Source organism: Dermacentor albipictus, unplaced genomic scaffold (genome assembly GCF_038994185.2).
Source record: "Dermacentor albipictus isolate Rhodes 1998 colony unplaced genomic scaffold, USDA_Dalb.pri_finalv2 scaffold_14, whole genome shotgun sequence".
NCBI lineage: Eukaryota > Metazoa > Arthropoda > Arachnida > Ixodida > Ixodidae > Dermacentor > Dermacentor albipictus.
This window is the reverse complement of record NW_027225568.1, coordinates 10,008,075-10,023,838: the sequence shown is the minus strand read 5'-3', so window position 1 is coordinate 10,023,838 and position 15,764 is coordinate 10,008,075. Positions and strand designations below refer to the sequence as shown.

Genomic DNA, 15,764 nt, shown 5'->3' with positions numbered 1-15,764 from the left:
CACAGAGAAAATGCCGTCGGCGGTACTACTGTCGGCGTCGACAGGCTCGTCTACCGGGTAGCGAGACAGGCAGTCAGCGTCCTTGTGTAGTCGGCCAGATTTGTAGGTGACAGAGAACGAATATTCTTGGAGGCGTAAGGCCCAGCGACCAAGTCTTCCTGAAGGGTCTTTCAATGAGCATAACCAACAAAGCGCGTGATGGTCTGTGATGACGGAAAAGGGTCGGCCATATAAGTATGGGCGGAACTTCGCAACCGCCCAAACTAGGGCCAGACACTCACGCTCAGTGATGGAATAGTTGCGCTCCGCGGGTGAGAGGAGCCTGCTGGCGTAAGCGATAACACGGTCGTGGCCACGCTGGCGTTGTGCCAGTACTGCGCCAATACCGTGACCGCTGGCATCAGTACGGACTTCGGTAGGCGCAGAAGGATCGAAATGGGCCAGAACGGGAGGCATTGTGAGAAGATCGATGAGTAGCGAGAATGCAGAGGCCTCGTTATCGCCCCACTGGAAAGGGGCGTCTTTTTTCAAAAGCTCGGTTAGTGGTCGTGCTATGGCCGCGAAATTTTTGACGAAACGGCGGAAGTACGAGCAAAGGCCGATGAAGCTGCGCACAGCCTTGACACACGTCGGAACAGGGAAGTGCGTAACAGCATGGATCTCGCCTGGGTCCGGTTGCACTCCGTTCGCGTCAACGAGATGTCCAAGGACAGTAATCTGGCGACGGCCGAATTGGCACTTCGATGCGTTGAGTTGCAGACCGGCTCGCCGAAAAACGTCCAGGACTGCTGAGAGGCGCTCGAGGTGCGTAGCGAATGTAGGGGAGAATACTATAACGTCGTCCAAGTAGCACAGGCATGTGGACCATTTGAAACCGTGAAGAAGGGAGTCCATCATGCGTTCAAAAGTGGCAGGAGCATTACATAGGCCGAACGGCATCACCTTGAATTGATAAAGACCGTCGGGTGTCACAAAGGCAGTCTTCTCGCGGTCGAGATCGTCCACGGCAATCTGCCAATAGCCGGAGCGAAGGTCAATAGAGGAGAAATAGCGAGCACCGTGGAGGCAGTCAAGGGCGTCATCAATCCGAGGTAGGGGATACACGTCCTTTTTGGTAACCCTGTTAAGGTGCCGATAATCCACGCAAAAGCGCCATGAGCCATCCTTCTTTTTTACCAGCACAACCGGTGACGCCCATGGACTACATGACGGTTCAATAATGTTCTTGGCAAGCATTTTGCGAACTTCGGTGTGAATCACTTGACGCTCAGCCGGTGATACTCGATACGGGCGGCGATGAATAGGAGGGGCATCTCCGGTATTAAAGGGAAGCTGAAGAGTCTGTCGAATTCAATAAGACGCTCATATACGGATGCGGGAGCCTTATAAACCATGTAGGTAAAATTTGGGGTTTTTATTTCAATTAGGAGCGACGTAATCGTCGGTTGAAATTGCGCTGTAGCTCCGCCCCCCTTTGAGTGAGCGAGCGGAGCGGAGACCGGAAACCGCGGTGTTGTGACGTCAACTCTGCTTCGTTCCTTCGCAGCGTCTGCGACCGTGCCTTACCGCGCTTGTTTCTGCGTGCGTGCCATCGTAATCTGCTTTGATCGACCATGCATTCCTTTGTTGGTGCGTCTGCGTGTATGTAGAGTGGTAGTCAACGTGCGTGGTAGTCAACGTGAGTGGTAATCAACGTGAGTGGTAATCAACGTGAGTGGTAGTCAACGTGAGTGGTAGTCAACAGATGAAGGTCACTACACGTACTGCATGAACCGGGAAGATTTTCACGCGTTTAAACCATCTTTGTAGATTGCCGACAGCTTTGGCGGCGCACAAATGCCCACGATCGCATCCCCGCTTACGTTCCACGAGGAGGCATGCAGGAACACAACACTACAGTTGTTTGACCGGAAACGAGCTCAGTATATCGGCGAAAGATCGGCGAGACCACTAGATCGCTTTGCAAAAAACATACTCAGCAAAGAGCATTTCCAACACGAGGAGATCCCAAGACTTTGCTTTCGTTCGTGTCGAAAGCACTGCTCGCACCAGCATCGTTTGCTTCTTCGAGAGGCCGGCTCTTCGCAATCGGCTCGTACATGTAAGGAGTAACGCCGAACTCCTCAGAAAAACGCAGTCTCTCTGAATTTTCCATTACTGTCTCAGAAAAACAGCACCAAACTACCTGGCACCGCGCTTCATGTGTAGCGGCAGAGGTCGGCAGCGGCAGAGTTGACGTCACGAGGCGCACCGACCAATCACAGGCGGAAACAAGACGCGCGAGCTGGGCGTGTCCGCTGCTGCAATTTTCGTCGAAATAAAATACATTTGCGCTTTCTTTCGCTCAATTTCGATATGATATTCGAATTCGGAGGGTTGAAAACCATTATGTACAGATGTTCACTCATTTTTTCTGGAAAACCTTTCAGCTTCCCTTTAATGCGATGTTTAACAGCTGTTGTTTTGGCCAAAGGACGATCGTTAAAGTCAAAAATATCTTGGTAGGACATCAGAACGCGGTAGAGCGCACGAGCGTGCTCGGACGGCATGTCGGGTGCAATCATTTTCTGTGTGTTGGCGATGGCACAAGTTGCCGACTGCGATGGTAGAGGAGGATCGGTTGAATTGTCGTCTACTGAAATCGATGCTACAGAGTGATCCTCGAATGAGCAAAGTTGGGCCAGAGACATCCCGCGTGGCAGCACTTGTGTCGTCAAGGCAAAATTGACCACTGGCAGGCAGACGCAATTCGCCGTAATAGATAAAATAGTATGAGGTAGTGTGATCCCGTGTGTAAGGAGGACGTCTTGCATAGGAGCCGCGATGTAGTGACCGTCGGGCACTGGTGGGGATGACACGAAGTCAACGTAAGTCAGTGCCGAAGGTGGCAAACGAACGAAGTCGACGGAACTGAGGCGAGGAAGGTGTTGTTCAGCGGGATCCAGAACAGGCAGGTCGAGGCGGAGAGTACTGGCGGAGCAATCGATGAGGGCAGAATGTGCGGAGAGGAAGTCGAGGCCGAGGATGATGTCGTGGGGACAGTGAGCGATGACTGTGAATAGCACGGTAGTGGAGCGATTGGCGAAGGAGACGCGGGCGGCACACATACCAATTACGGGGGCTGTTCCGCCATCGGCGACACGGACAACAGGCGTCGTGGCGGGCGTGATTAATTTCCTCAGCCGGGTACGAAGATCCGCGCTCATTACCGACAAATGCGCCCCAGTGTCTATGAGAGCTGATACAGGAACACCGTCGACTTGCACGGAAAGAAGGTTCAGATGAGTGGGCAACGGCAGGAGAGGATTTGGCGGCGTAGGGAGCAATGCAGCGTCACCTCGAGGCGCTGCATCGTCTAGTTTTCCGGCTGGGAGCGGCGTCCGAAGGGAGTCGGCGAATAGGAACGACGGGGCTGGGGAGAGCGAGATTGTCGTCGTTGGGGCGAAGGTGAACGAGAATAGGGGCGGGTCGGCGCAGGAGAATCGGTGGTGGCATTATCTGAGCGGGTAGCATAGCGACGAGAAAGGCCAACTGGGGGGCGAGAGTAGGCAGTATATGTAGACTGGTTCAGGGAACTCCAGCGACTGCGGCAGTGCCGAGAAATGTGTCCAATTCGATGGCAGTGAAAACAAATCGGCTTGTCGTCTGCAGTGCGCCATTCAGAGGGGTTGCGGAAACGTGGTGGGTAAGAAGGTGCGGGACGGGGTGGAATCGAAGATGCCGGGTGGGGATCAGGGCGATGGGCCGAGCAGATGGTGTGAATACCCATGTTGGCGAACTCCTGGCGGACAACTGCCTGGATCAGGGAAACAGTGACTGCAGGTGCATTGGAGGGGCTGGAGTCGAACGCAGCCGGATAGGCGGCCTCGAGCTCACGCCGGACAATCCTGGTAACATCGCCAGTGTTGTTGGGACGAGGAGCGTCGGCACAGGAAGATGTCGCTGGGGTGTTGGGCAGACGGGCAAACTGTTGGTCGATACGTCGGCTTTTAGCAAATTCCAGGCGGCGGCACTCTTTTATAACTGCATCCACCGTCGCGACGTTGTTAAATACGAGCAAGTTGAAGGCGTCATCGGCAATGCCTTTGAGGATGTGGGAGACCTTGTCGGACTCAGTCATGTGTGCGTCAACTTTGCGGCATAGAGCCAAGACGTCCTGAATGTACGTGACGTAGGGCTCCGTTGACGTCTGCACACGACCGGAAAGCGCCTTCTGCGCGGCAAGTTGGAGACCGTAGGGGTTGCCGAACAAGTCTCGAAGCTTTTGCTTAAGCGAATCCCAACTGGTCAGCTCATCTTCGTGCGTCCGATACCAAACTCGAGGTGTGCCACCGAGGTAACAGACGACGTTGGCGAGCATGATAGTTGGGTCCCACCGGTTATTGCGGCTGACGTGTTCGTAAAGGCTGATCCAGTCCTCGACGTCTTCCCCATCTTTTGCCGAGTATACGCCAGGATCACGGGGAGCGGAGAGGGTGATGTAGGTCGTCGAAGTGGCAGCAGATGTCGGAGCCGGTGGTGTCGGGTTGGCGTCGCCGGGAGCCATGAAGGTAGGCTCGACGTACCGTCCACTGCGAAGCTCCGTGACGAGGTACGGGGAACGTCCACCTCCACCAAATATGTTACGTAGGAAGACACCGACGAAAAGCTATTTACAAGTATATTTACAAGGCTATACGCCGCAGTTGACCAAGAGGCAACAGCCCGCCCTAGCTTCCAATCGTCGTCGTCTTCTTCCTGCTTGGCTACCCCGTAGCAATATTGTAAAAAGGAAGAAGAGACAGATGTATTTATCGATAGCGAATATATGAAAATAACAATCGTGTCAAGCGTGATTCCTTTGACCATGCCGCATTAGTCATCGCACAGTTCTCAGAACCCTTCTGTAGCTATCAAAGTAAAGAAAGAGAACAATCAAATAAACGAAGAATAAAATATGATTGTCAACCCACTAGAAGTACAACTGTCTTTGTCTTGTCAGTAGTGCTTTCTTTTTCCTATTCTGAAGTTTCATAAAGCACGTAACGCTACAGCGCCAACATAACACACTAAACAAACCAGGGTCTAAACGGTCAAAACACGTTCTTTCAACGTTTACGATGCCGTCGCTTTCTGGTCAGGGCTTCGACACCACACCGCGACACAAATATCGTCCCAGTCCCAGCCCGCTATCGCCACTTCGAGCAAAAGAACAAAGGCAGAGAGCTTTTTGTTGCACTGTCCCACTGCAGGTTATAGCAATTGCGCTTGGAGCGAAACCAAAACTGCCAAAAAATACTTGTAGACTAGTTTGCCAGTCAACAGAATGCCAATCTGTAGCCTGTACTTCCCATCATTCCCCTGATGGTTTAACGATGGCAGCGACAGATTTCCCTCTGGTTATACTAATATGAAACACTATGGTTTAGACAGCCCTTTGGATTACCGCCCGATGCTTCCGTCTGCGGTTACACAAATTTGTCGTAAGGAAATTGAAATAAAAACATATTGGAAAAGCTTTACGTTATAGGGCCCCTGGCTAAAACTACAATTGGTACGAGCCGTCAAGAGATGCGGGCGCACCAAAGGAAGTAAAACCATAAAACATTTTACTGCACATACCTTCTGCGACAGAAACTGGGCGTCTGCTAGCGCCCGCGCAACGAAGGCGCGCTCGCTAGCAGACGATGCACTCGACAACGACAGCAAAATTGAAGATGTCATGTCACCCATGCCTACACTGCCTACACCCACACATATGCATACGTAGCAAAAAGAGGTCAATATAAATTTGCAGTGGAAATAAAGCAGTATTATAAGAGCGTACGTGCGTAATCGATCTCAGCACCCGCAGCGAAATTACGTAGAATGGGGCGCGGAGCACATCTCCGCTCCATTCCAGTTCGCTCGCAGCGCCCTCGCAAAATTTTTCCACACGCGGAGCCATAGCGGGAAAGCGCCGTTCGGCCCACTCGACCATTGTGTCTAATACACTCTAAACTGAACCAAGTCTATTGGCGGCGAGGAGTTACGGAGTCGCCATCTATCGGAAGCGCCTCGCTGGCGTAGTATGAGGGATCACGTGACACGTTCCTCATAGGTTTTGCTGTCAGCGGTCACTGAAAACACCACGCGCGAGCTCTCCCGGACATTTTTGTAAGTACTTTCGAAACGAGAGAAGTTTCTTAGTGTCTAAATAATAATCTTGGGCAAAGTGAAAGCACACAATCGTTTACAGACGCTATCTCTTTACCGAATACGTACAGTGAACGCCACTGCGCGCGGTTGCCGCGATGGAGTCTCCCGAACCGGCTTCTTGCGTAAAAGGTAGGTAAACGCCGAGAGCAAACTATGTGAAATACGTTCTCATAGTGTTTGTATAACTAAATGGAGCGTAATAGAACGAAGCCTCAATGCAGCGATCGCGCAGATTCGCAGCGACCGACTGCGCGTCTGCATGCTTGTCCGCGCACTGTTTCGCTTTCTCCGCGCGCGCGTTTCCGCACCGTGCCATGAGCTTCAGGCCGTAGAATATGAGCAGTTGACAGTATACAAGCAACCATTGTGGCGTGGGCACTATCAGAGCTGTTCAAAAAATAATTTCATTGTAGAGACTTCGACGCCTGCGGGGACTGTAATGTGCCGTCGCGACGATTCAATCTTTCTTTATTCTAAATTCTTTGACCTTTCAATATTATTCCTCGAGTTGCGTAGCACTGTATGTTTATCGGTGTTCTCAGCGTGCAATTTCCCGCTGCTCCTTTTTTGTAATCCAGTGCATTAATTCATAACACAAACATGACCATATGCCATGCTTTTTTTAAATGTACTTCTAACCGCTGCCTTTCCACTCCACTGAACTTGCCAGTATCTATAGCATCGACAAGTTTATAGACCAAACCGTCATGACATTAGTCGGGCAGCGGACTCGGGGCGAGCGTCTCAGTGCGCGTTTTCAGAACATCGCAGACCGGGCGCCGTAGCAGAAATCTTCCTCGCGTCTGTGCTTGCTGCATACCCGAGTTGTAGCCGACGACTGTTTGCCGATTTTATGTTTCGCGAGTTAAGCTTCACGCAGCTTCTTGTCCTGCGGCTACGTGTGAATAAGGCTGACGCCGGCCTCCGTTACGTGCGTCCGGCCCTGCGGCACCGAGCAGTAGCCTACCATGTTGCGCGCCTTCAAAGGCAGCCACTACCTATTGTAGTGCTTTGAAGCGTCGTGAAGGAGACACTAGAAGCGGGAAAATTTCGCCACTAAATGAGGACCGCAGCGTACGAGGGAATTTAAACTCGTTTTCAGCTCGCTTCGGCGCGCCCGAAGCAGCCGACGCGGCCGCTATGCCCACGTGATCCCTCCTAGCACGTCACGCCGACGGTGGCGACAGCTTTTCCAGTGGTGGAGCTCGAGGCCAATAGTCAAGTAACTAGTGACGTTGCTGTCACATGGCTGCTGCAGCGGCTCGCCACTAGGTTGTGTGACCGCTCTGCTGCCGCTAAAGCCCCTTAATCTCCCAATGTAGCGCCATTCCCTTCCCTCCTCCTCCGCTCGGCGCGGCTTCGATGGTGGCGCCGCCGGTGGTGGGCCTGCCGTAGCAGACGACGGCTAACACGCTATACGGGAAGAAATCCGCGGAAAAGCTAGTTCGATCCCTGTGGAGCAGTTTTTTCAATACAGATGTTGCTTCGTCAGTCCGTAACTGGCCTTAAAGATGTCGTGTTGGAATTGTGGAAAAAAATAGAGGAAATGACTATTATTCAAGCCGTATTTAAGGCGTAAAGTGCGCGCACGTTGAGAGTTCGTGTTGCTGAAACACGACGCAAGGGCGCGGTGTGCTCAAACACGCGCGTAATTACCGAAGTTTCAGGTTTTGACAACGTGAAAGTATGTGTACGTGGTTTCGTAGGTTCATTTACGTACCTGCAGGACACTTTTGTTCGGTCGGCGCGTGAGAGATTCCGACTGTCTGCGGTCAGCGATGCCTGGCAACAGGGCCGCTTTGTTCATTGCGGGGTGCTTTGGTAATCGTGACTATATATTGTTTTTTTTTTTACAAGTACTGCTCCAGGAGGGCACATGTAACGGCTAACGGAGGCTTCTGAGGAGCACGCGACATTACAATAAAGCAGGCAGCGCAGGGAGTGTTCGCATACAAAATCGGCTGTCCGCTATAGCGGACAGTCTATCTTATACTCCCTTGGCATGCAAAGGCTTCGGCGAGCCCCATCCAGCCCTGGTTCTAGCTTTGGTGCTCTCGTTGCAACTTTGGTGCCCTGGAGGCGCCGTCAATAGTACGAAAAAATGACACGTTGTTACAACTAGTAAATAAAATATATTGAAGAAATACAATCGCGCTGAGGTGCCAACTTCTAAAGCAGCGCTAGCGCGCACGCGCGAGAATTATGAAACGCCAACGAGGAATTTACCGGCCCACCTACGATTCTACGATCCAAGTGCCCGTTAAACATCCCCTGGCAACCTAGATAATGTTATCCGGAGCCATGCACTACAACCTCCATCACAGCTTTAGTCGCTTCGGGACGTTAAAAACGTTAATCACCACAAACCAAATCCATACATGCGGGCGTACATTCGAAGGAAAAAGACTGCATCCACAAGTCATAGTGAGCCTTGCAAAAGCGTCGAGAATGTACTAACTTCTGGTGGAGCTCAAAACACACCCATGATAAAGTCGCTTCTATGTCACAGGCCAGCTGCAGATGCGTGCACTTTCACCGCAAGACGGAACTACGTGAAACAAAGAGAGCACGTTTGAAAAAAAAAAGTCAACTTCAACGCACTAAAAACCACGCAGAGCATGAACACATACACTTTTTCGAAGCGCAAGGTGTCAACTAGGCTCAAAAGAAGAGGCTGTGTGGAGCCGTGGCACTTACTTCACGAAGCCGTGCGTTCTTTGCCACTTCCTCGAAGTCAACCCGCCCGATCCTGTGAATCCACATTTTTCGTTTTGCGTTGCGCCCGCCGGATGGCAAAGTAAAAAGCTTTTGGCCTTCGCTGTGTCTGTTGCGGCAACCGAAGGCGCAGCGGCACGGCATCGCAATTAAGTTCTCGGCCCTAACACATTCTATTACGCTAACGTATTCCGTTAGTCCGCCTGCCGTACTTTCGTCGCGCAGGCCCAACAATGGACGTCGGAGCGCGTTGGAAAGAAAAAATATACAAAAGCGCGGCGCCTGCTTCCATCTGACACAGATTGGCCAATGGGGGAGCGGAGAAGGCTGGGGAGACAGGAGGCGCGGAGGAGGAAGCGCCAAGGTGAGCGGGGAGGCGGAAAGATCTAAGAATGGCGCTACTTTTGAAAAATTGAGGGGTTTTAGCTGCCGCTAGCGTTCCTGTACATACCACTGTATACGCATATACAGGGACACTAGTGGCAGCAGCTGTGTTTTGCCGGCGGCGGCGCGCCGCACGCGTGCACACCTGACCAACTCGGTGGACACGGAGCCTTCGGGGGCCTGACGCAGGTAGGCGAGGTTTCCAGACATAGAGAGGCGATTAAGTGTGATGAGAGCCAGGTGGCCGAGTCGGTAGCGGCGCCGGCACTCCCTCGAAATGACCTCGCCATCGCTGCCCCCCTGGAAGATCTTGAGGCACCATGCGCAGGCAAAACGCAGGCACAGGATCACCAACTTGTGCGGCTGCATGTCTCGGCAAAGAGAACGGGACACCTGCACCGTTCGGGAGACGTAGGTGCAAAGTGAGGTGTATAGTACCATACCACAGGGCAATTCAATTTAAATATTTAAGTGCTGCTCAAAGTAGCGCAGGCCCGAACGCAATACTCTTAAGGTAATGTATGCGTACAAGCTAACTTTCCCTAGGAGGTGTCGCTACGGCCTCTCGCCACTAATCGCCACACGCTGCAGTTCTCGCTGCGCGTAGAAGCGCGTAGAAACAGCTGCGCGTGGCTCAAGCAAAGATAGCATGGCTATTAGCCCCGAGAACGAACTACAGGGGCGCTGCGAGCGCCGCTCGCGTGACGTCAGGGCAAGGACTCGCGCCTGTCGTCTGCTACAGTTCGGGCGGTGTCCGGGCGCATTCTGCGGTGTTTTCGTTTGCTCGCTCTCGTTCTCTCTGCTTGTGTACTTATGGCGGTCGTCTCAAATAGATTTTGACGACGTCTGCATTCGCGAAAGTTTATTCAAAGAGCTTATTTCTTAGACGACAATGCAGCTCTCGAAGGCAACGCTACAGTGCCAGCCGAAGGAGCACAGACCGGCTCATTGCGGGTTTTTCAATCGACAACCGCAAACATATAGAAAATAAGAATCCAGTTATGATACCATACCTGCCGCGGTGCAACTAGTATGTCACAGACGCTGTCTATATATGACTTCTACAACAGCTACAATCCGCTAAAACTGGTTTATTCACGTCGAGTAGTTCATGGTGCAATATCGAATGTTTGCCTTTCTTCAGAGAAACGCTCGTCAGTAACACGAGGACTTAACTAATACTGCAGTTAGGTTCTGCAAGCACAACTTGCTTCTTTGACTGCTTCTTAAAATTAGGCACTTCTTCGCGTGTTTATATTAAGCGGCGGTAATTTGAAGTAAAGCTAATGAAGGCTTACGTCTATTTACAGAATACAAAATGGAATGTACCAATATATATTCCCTTTTCTGTGCTACACGTTCAACTCACTTAAGAAATTTACTGGTGCTTGTTCCTTGAGGAATATACATGACGAATTTGTTTGGCGAACTGACACAGGCTGCTCGGCCCAAATGTTTTAGAGAAATTTGCCTGTTGGGCCGTATGGCTGCAGCCAGAAAGAACTCGAGGCGTCAATCATTAGTAGTATGGGACATATTGAAGATAGAATTCCCCTGTGAAGGATCAAAAATAAAGTGTATATGTAAGTCTTGTGGTGTTTTCTTTATGAATGTTTGCGATTGGATTGGAGCAAACTTTATTTTGCCTGCAGTTGGGCGAGGTCCTCTTTTATGTACCGACCAAGCGAATAGTTCTCCGTTTGCATAATTAAACAACGCTGGATCGAGACATGGTGAGACAGAAAGTCCTTGAAGTTTCCTTTTCTAGGCAATCTAAGCTGCGCTGTAGTAGCTCGAGAATATTTTAGCCATTCCAATTAGAGCTGTAAAATATGCTTTATGGTTTCAATTCGAAATTGTAGTGAACTGATCGGTTTCACGAACAAAGCGTGCCTCGCCATACTGACAGTCGCTTGCTACCGTTTCGTGCTACAGTTGGGTGATGGGTGTGCCATATTGTCGATAAAGGCTACTGAGCGCCACTATGAAACATTTCATCGCTTGCAATTGATTGGCTCTCGATCTTAACAACGAAACTTCTCTCAGGTGATTGCTACTATGGTATTTGTGAATTAACCATGTAAATACTCTACGTGACATGCCGTCGTGTTAGCAGCCATGAGCGTTTCGTTTTTTGGAGGCCTGTTTCAGGGAGGGGTGAAAGTAGCAGCAAACTTTTTCATAAACAATGGGCGCCTAACTCTTTCTTTTACGCATTAATAAATGGCCATATTTGGCTAGAACAACTCACCAGAGTAATAAGAATCATGATGACAGCTTCGCTGGGCAATGTCTTTCTAACACGGATAACATCTTGACGCCAATTACCAAGAAGTTTCTTTCATGTAAAATGCAATGTCTCTCATAGCTAAATACTAACGGAATGTTAAGTGTTTAGCCAAGCATCGTACACAAGTTCGCGTATTGAATTTCCAGACATTTTTTTACGCATAATTTATGGACAGAGAAGGCGCATTTATGCATTGTAAAACCAGTAGCCCCGTTCAACGCTACATAGCTTGCGATATCCAAGCCCGAAATTTTATTGACTCACGTGCTTCAGGAGAAGGAACTGTGTTCAGGCATGGCAGCAGAAAGAAGCCGACATACCCTTCAATAAGTGCGGCTCGAGCCACCCATACCCCAAGCATACACGAAGGAAACGAGCGCGCGCGGCCGCCGAGCGAGACGGAGCGAGCGGCGTCCTGGCCGTGACGTCACACGCGAGAGGGCGCCACTCCTAATTCTCGCCACTAATAGACACTGTATACTGCAAGGCCGAAGCATTGTGCGTCGCTTGCCTCACGAAATGCTTGACGTGCGTTCGATTCCTATTTTTCAGGGTTACATAGATAATAAAAATAATCTTGTGACACGTAATGACACGTAACTGACACGTAACGAACTTGCAGAGAGCACAAAAAGCTGCTGCTATAGCAGCTACCATTGTGATATTCAGGAAATAGAAGTTATTCACCTCGTGCGTGGCTATCAGAAGCGAACTAGCGTGTGCGCCAACGTTTGCATGCTGCAGTAAATGAACATTTGAGGTCTTATAACATCGGGTGTAGAATCGAGTAACAGCAACAGTGTGCAGACAAGCAATATGTTTAGGATACTTCTGCAATCTGCAAACGTGGTATGGAAAGAAATGTCGTAGTTACACGCAAGTACTGAATTCACAAAGCTTTTCGTTCGTAAGTACCCGACATCACGATTGATTGGTATCTGCTCTTGCGAACTACCCGCGTAAGTACTTTTTTTTCCCTGTGTATGTGGTTTGAAGAGACCTGATCTATGTGTCGCACTTGTTACGACGGTATTCAGCATGGAAGCAATTTATTAAAACAATGAAGGGGGCTAGTTGGTGAATGTTCATGGTTATATTGCGCTCAGTTTTACAAACACGATATTAAGGAATATTAAGGATACTAAGCATAGAACCTAGCATGTCTAGGAGTAAGTGACGTAATACCGGCTCGCCACCCTGAGAGGACTACAGAACACATACCGGATTTCAAAAGCACTTGCGCGAACTGCGTAAAACAATATCAAAATAAGTACAACCTGAGCGGCTTTTCTCACTCATTATACGCTACCATGCGAGCTACTGCACAAATATGTTCTTCAGCAGCAACCTGCCTCCTTACATAGAGCACTAACCTTCGGTCCTCCAAGCATTGCAATGTGCCAAATGCATGTACGGAAACGCGGTATTCGGAGCGCATGGCTGCCGACACTTTTTGCGCCACCAGTGGGTGCTGGGAACACCAAGCTGATGCACTGTGGTTATAAGATGAAAGGGCGAGCCTTCGTTACGCATTGTGACTGTACTTAGTACCCCATAGATCACCCAGTGCACAGTGGTGGCGCAAGAAGCACCAGTCATTATGCGGTGCGATTATCACGTTTCAATCGCTGAGCACATCGCTCAAGAGAGTGGGTCATTCTTTAGCTCAATATTCGAAAGAAAGAGAGGAAAGAACTACCAAATTTCTGATTTCCTTGTATACTACGAACACTTGTGGAACATCCGTTCAAGGCTATTTGGAATACATTTCGAATGAAAAATAGTCAATTAGCATGCTGTTTTGCATTTCTTCAATACACGTGTCTTTTCAGTGAACTATGGGGAACTAGCGCTGGCCAGAAGGCGCTGTGGAAGTTTGAGTGTGTGACTGAACTACGCTGACACCGTCCGGTAGAAACGGCACAAAAATGTCACGAAAGTTTGAACGCGAACAGACGCGTGCCTGTATCAACGTTTGCTTGAACCTGATGCGTCTAGCCAAGCAATGTTCATAACAATGCGCCTTGCAAGGAGTGCACGCCCGCAGCATTGTGCTATTGAAAAGTGTTTTCTCCGCACAGTAGGCTGTGTTACGGGGCTGGTATCGCCACACAAGGTCTCGGCGCTGGTTGCCCATACAGTCAGCGCGATCGAAAGTAGCCACGCAGGCTACGTAATCACGCAAGGAGCAATCTCCAACACGTTAGTTTGACGTCAAGACAAGACGATCACCTAGTAAAAATAAGGTCTGCGCCTAGCATGGGGCGCTATTCTGGACATTCCGCCATTTTCTTCGGAGCGTGACGTAGGCGCGACGCAAACAAAATGGCGCTGGTGGCCCGGTTTTGCTTACGTAACGTGACGCCAACTTGACGTTTCGCCTAAGAAACTGAAATGAAGGCACTGAATGTAGCGTTATCGGTAAAGCAAAACAGTTTTCCTCCGCAGTAAAAATAAAGCAGCTATCTCAAAGGGTATGATTATTCTGTCGAAAACGCTTCTCGCTTCCGTCGTCTGCTGCGTACAAGCCGTCGTCTGCTTCAGTAGCTCGGATGCGTGTCCCTGGAAAATGGAATGAGTCATCGCATGTTCGTGCCAACGCGCTTGTTTTCTTTCTTGAGACAACATACGCGAACTACCAGTGGTGATGCGCGCACGTTCTAGGCCACGTTATCGCTATTTCGTGAAACGCAAGTGACTCAGCCCGACTCGGCTGGCTTAGAAACGGCCGAATATCACCGATAGCGTTGCGCGCGCCAGAGATATCCACTAGAGCGACGCAAGCGCCGGCGCTGCCATCTCTTGTTCATTTCGCTGGTTACTCGCACCGCGGGAGGAAACTTCAAGGCGCCGCCTTGCGTACATTTCTTTTTGTAAGTTAGAAAAAGGCCGTTGTCATAACTTTTGATTGTGCGAAAAGGCATTAATCTCGATTACAATACAAATGCAGCAGTGAAAAGTGGACAACATTGCTGAAAGTTTGCTATATTCAACCAATATTATTTCGTATTTACGCGTTCTTTTAAAAAACGATGGCCCAAAACACAAATGCCAACACCACCCGAGAGCGATGCAAATACTATGAGCACGCGTTATGAACAAAAGATTTTCGTGGCGCCAAACGACGGGGAAAATGTGGCGATACGCATTCCTCTCGGCTGCCATTGCATATGGCTGCCCATTAGCATAATTCGCGCGGCTCGTCGCAGCAAAAATTATGGCGGAAAATCTCAGCAATGGCGGCCCTGCGCAACGTCACGCATCGTCAAAATGACGTTTACGAAACAGCCCTTCCTGTGACGCTCCTCATGAGATATTCCTTCAGCCAATCAGCAAGCTGGCATGGCGCATATCTTGAATCGCCACCACATATTCGCGCAATTGCAGATGCATTGCACTGGCTTCTGCACGCTACCGCTCACATTCTTTTTGAAGCGCTAACATCACAATATATCTGCCAAGGACCAAAAAAATGTATTAGTCCATAACATTTGCAGCTCCACGTCACGTTTCGTCATCTTGATGAAAACGCAAAATTGCATTTTGCAATACTTCCGCTTCCCGGCACAAATTTCAAAACACGTGATCTTTCGACAGCCAATCAGAGAGTAAACATGGCGGATAATGGCGGCCGTGCAGCCGCCATGCGTGTCCAGAATAGAGCCCATGGCTTCAAAAGCGCCTACTGCTTTTATCAGCTCCTGCTTTGTGGCGTCATGGCTCCAGACACGTGCGCTGGCCTTCGATAGGCGTTTCATCGGGCTATTTGTGGGGAAACAATTTCCTTAAAATGGGTGAGTGCGTCATAGACAACGGTACAAAAAAGACCGAAACAAAAGGGTTTTCATACTCTTTCGAAAAGAAAAGCAAACTGGTTAACGCCGCAATAATACCTCACATGGTCATATCAAGTGCCTAGACCAAGCGCCATAAAACACAAACATATCTATATCCCAGCATCGACCACTGCTTCGGACGCTCGCGCAGTTCGCAGCCGGTCCTTCAACCTTTTGACAAGTGTGATTCTCATTGTGTGGTATGCTGTTAACGGTAACTAAAACTATTTTATTCGTGGGCGGAAACCTCGTCCAACAAACGAGGTGGTCGCGCAATGTATCTACAGATAACAATTTGAGCTCTTGTCAAAGTCAAGAGCACAAATTATTCCGTAAGAGAACGGTACCCACACTCTCGGAAT

The 15,764-nt window shown here is 49.9% G+C and overlaps 1 protein-coding gene across 1 annotated transcript in view; it reads right to left on the bottom strand.

Annotated features, from left to right (window-relative positions):
* LOC135913486 (uncharacterized) overlaps positions 1-15,764 on the bottom strand; it is a 175,327-nt gene that overhangs the window by 22,174 nt on the left and 137,389 nt on the right. Inside the window, exon 20 of the mRNA XM_065446053.1 lies at positions 9,422-9,669. Within this exon, the coding sequence (XP_065302125.1) occupies positions 9,422-9,669 (248 nt within the window). The remainder of the gene's footprint in view (positions 1-9,421; positions 9,670-15,764) is intronic.